Source organism: Populus euphratica, unplaced genomic scaffold, assembly GCF_000495115.2.
Source record: "Populus euphratica unplaced genomic scaffold, PopEup_1.0 scaffold4803.1, whole genome shotgun sequence".
NCBI lineage: Eukaryota > Viridiplantae > Streptophyta > Magnoliopsida > Malpighiales > Salicaceae > Populus > Populus euphratica.
The window spans coordinates 2,366-5,566 of NW_011504582.1; the positions used below are offsets into that span (position 1 = coordinate 2,366).

General features: G+C 33.0%; 1 protein-coding gene across 1 annotated transcript; it reads right to left on the reverse strand.

The window, feature by feature from the left end:
* Positions 1–459: 459 nt before the first annotated feature.
* LOC105120100 (FRIGIDA-like protein 4a) lies at positions 460–2,603 on the reverse strand (the record flags this gene model as incomplete). The annotated part of the gene is made up of 3 exons (XM_011018284.1): positions 2,386–2,603; positions 849–1,024; positions 460–764 (listed from the first exon to the last, which is right to left on the reverse strand). Coding segments are annotated over exons 1-3 (623 nt in total), but the record flags the coding sequence as incomplete, so codon positions are not given.
* Positions 2,604–3,201: the final 598 nt, after the last annotated feature.

Consider the following 3,201-nt stretch of genomic DNA (forward strand, 5'->3'; position numbering starts at 1 on the left):
TTGTGCTGATAGAGATAATGACATTTAGAAAGGTGGCAATATTATGAACTATAAGGGAACATTATTGTTCTATCCATTTGTATAGTTCTTCGTTTATATAGAGAATTAGATGATGATTAGCCATTTTATAGATTCTCTATCGGCGTCAATGTTTGTGAGTTATTTTCAGACCTTTTGTGGCCAAAAGAATGACGTCTATCAATTAAATAACAAAATGTTACCAATAATAGCCAATGTTTTTACTAAATTGGATTTTTAGCATGATTACTAAATTGTAATGATTTTAACAAATTAAGCATGCCAATCTATTAATTGATAATAGATCAATGAATTCTTTAATTAATATGTTCCTTGTTATTCATTTCTTCCTTCTAATAAGAAGATACTACACCTAAAAAAGTGCAAGCAGCAAATGATATTGGTTTGATTAACCAAAATTTGGGGAGAAAAAAAAAAAGCTGTGCAGGGGGAGCAGCATTCCTGCGGCTGAAAGAGGAATAATTGTTTGAAAATTTGGCAGCTTTGGCCTTACGATAAGGAGTAGGTCCACTGTCCCGGGCACCACTTGAACCATAGCCTCGCTTGTTTCGAGACTTGGTAGCAGTGGCAGCTGACGTACCCCTCTTCCTCTCTGCTTTGGTTTTTTCAAGCAGAGAAGCCCGTTTTCCCAAGCTGTCAAGGGAAAATTCTGATTCAAGATTATGATCTTCCACACATTTGATGATTGCTTTAATAGAATTCAACTCCAAGGTACTTGACTCATCCTGCAAAAAAATTACTAAGAATCTTGCAGACTCAAATATTTCATGTCATTAGAATTACACGATATAGATAGAGATTAGACACACCGTTGCAGCTGCATTATAATTGCTATTCTTCAAGACAGTAGTTGTGATCTTCTTGAAATTCTTAAGATATGACTTGAGTAGAGATACAGGAGAAAATCTTTTCGTCAAACCAGATTCAGAAGCAAAATATACAGCCTCTATCTCTTTCCCATTCTTCACCAATTCATCAATTATATCTGCAAAACAAATTATGATTGAAAAAGATTACTGAAAAAGTGATTATAGAACAATATATCAAAATCAGATGTGACAGACGAGAATAAGGTGATGTTCAAAACAAATTATGATTGAAAAAAGTTGATCACCATAAACACTTGTTTGAACTCTCAGCTAAACTCAGTACAGACATATACAAAGTGATAAGTCATATCTTGAAACCAGTACTAAGGCTCATACACTACTTAACTACATCTCATAAGGGGAGGAATGAGGCAGGTTTGGTTCATATGAACTAAGATATAAGCAAGAAAGATATTCTGTCAACTAACCTTAAATGATGATTAGGATTATTACTCCCAGGAATACAGAAAACTTTTTGAAAGATTGACCAAATCAGTCATTGTTATTATCTGAAGTCACAACACAGATAAACTCTGCCAAACAAAATAAGAGGTTTGCTAACAAAGTTGCATGCACAATTTAAAGGGGAACCAGCCCCTGTTGGAATGGGAAACCAATAAAATTAACAGACTTTTTTCTTTCTTTCTTTCACAAATGGTTGATGAGAACCATTGAACACTTAGAGAGTCTAGTTCAATTAAGCGTACAAAGAACATTCTTCAGAAAAGGAAATAAGCATTTCTACGCACAATGATGTAAGCAAAACCAGTTCAACTCTCGCATGTCATTTATGCATTTATTTGTCAGGGCAGTATAGCATTGTTTCCATCACCTTGGTAAAGTCTGTTTTATTTAAATAAATTATCACTTTCCAGGTGAAATCAATGCAATAAGATTGTCCACGCTGGCTTTCAAAAGCATCAGCCTGGAAACATTATGCAAATACCCAATTAACTTAACAAGGCCACACCAAGCAGATGTAGTAGTACCAGGATAGGACCTTGCATTATTTGTAAATGTCAAAAACATCAGAAAAAATTTCTAGTGGAACAAAAATGCAATAATACAGGTCATTTTAAAACGATTTTGAACATAGGCACTTCAACTCTTAGAGCATTAGCCTCGAGCTCTTTAGAAACAGAATAAAGCGTTTTTGGCATAATTTACATAGTATTTGGAGATACTAAAGCTGTGCCCTTTCAGATTCATAGTATCATGTCTACTAATCACACAAAGAGAGAGATTATTATGTCCTTTGATGCCAACTAATTATGCAATGATCTCATTTACAACAATGAATCTCACAAACAAAAAAGGTATAGAACAAAAGGCAACGCCCAAAAGTACAAAATAGTAGCGAGTTGAACAGAAAAACCTTGCAACAAATGTCACTGACATTCATATGAACTGACCACACAGAACAGCAAGTACCACTGAAGAACAAATAACCCACTGATCAAATTAACATCCTACTTACCTCCCATTTTCTCTCCAAAATCAATAGCAGCTGCAAGCTTCGCTATATCCCTCCTTGATGCATTCTCTGCCACAAGCTTTCTCAAGAACTCCTCATCAAACCTCGACTTCAGCCCAAATCCCAACACCATTTGCAAAAACATTACCGCCTCCACTAAAGCTCATCCAATGCATTCAGCAAAGCTAGAATCCCTTCTTCTAGAGACACTGTATCAAGAAAACTTAAAGCCAACGACACAATGTAAGTATGTTTTTTTCTCACCATTGAAGTTATTTATTTGTAATAGATTATTTTAAGTTATTTATTTGTAATAGATTATTTGTATATATAGCTTTACATTTTCCTCCCTCTCCTGGAGCTTATAGATCAAGATCTTTTTTACCCCCTCCACCTTTTTAAAAATTGTAATATATTGTTTACAAAAATTTTATGTATGGAATTTTGTTTAATATAATTATTGTTTATGTATGGAATTTTGTTTATAATATTTTTAATTTTATTGTGGTTGTGAGTTTAGTGTTAATAAAAAATACATTTGGGATTATAAAAACTAAACAACACAAAAAAAAATTATGAAATACTAACAAAATCACCAAAAAAATTTGCATTTTTGTTAGCAATATTTGCTCAAATTTCATCATTGAAAAGTTACATAAAGTTTAGGCATTTCCAGAGGAATCAGAAAATATTCCATTGAAAATTAAAGTGTATTTTCATTCATGATTTCAGCAGTAATATTTACTACCTTTTTTTGTGGACTTATTGATGGAAAATGAGTGATAAAATCTAAATTTTTAGCCTGAATATTTCATCTTT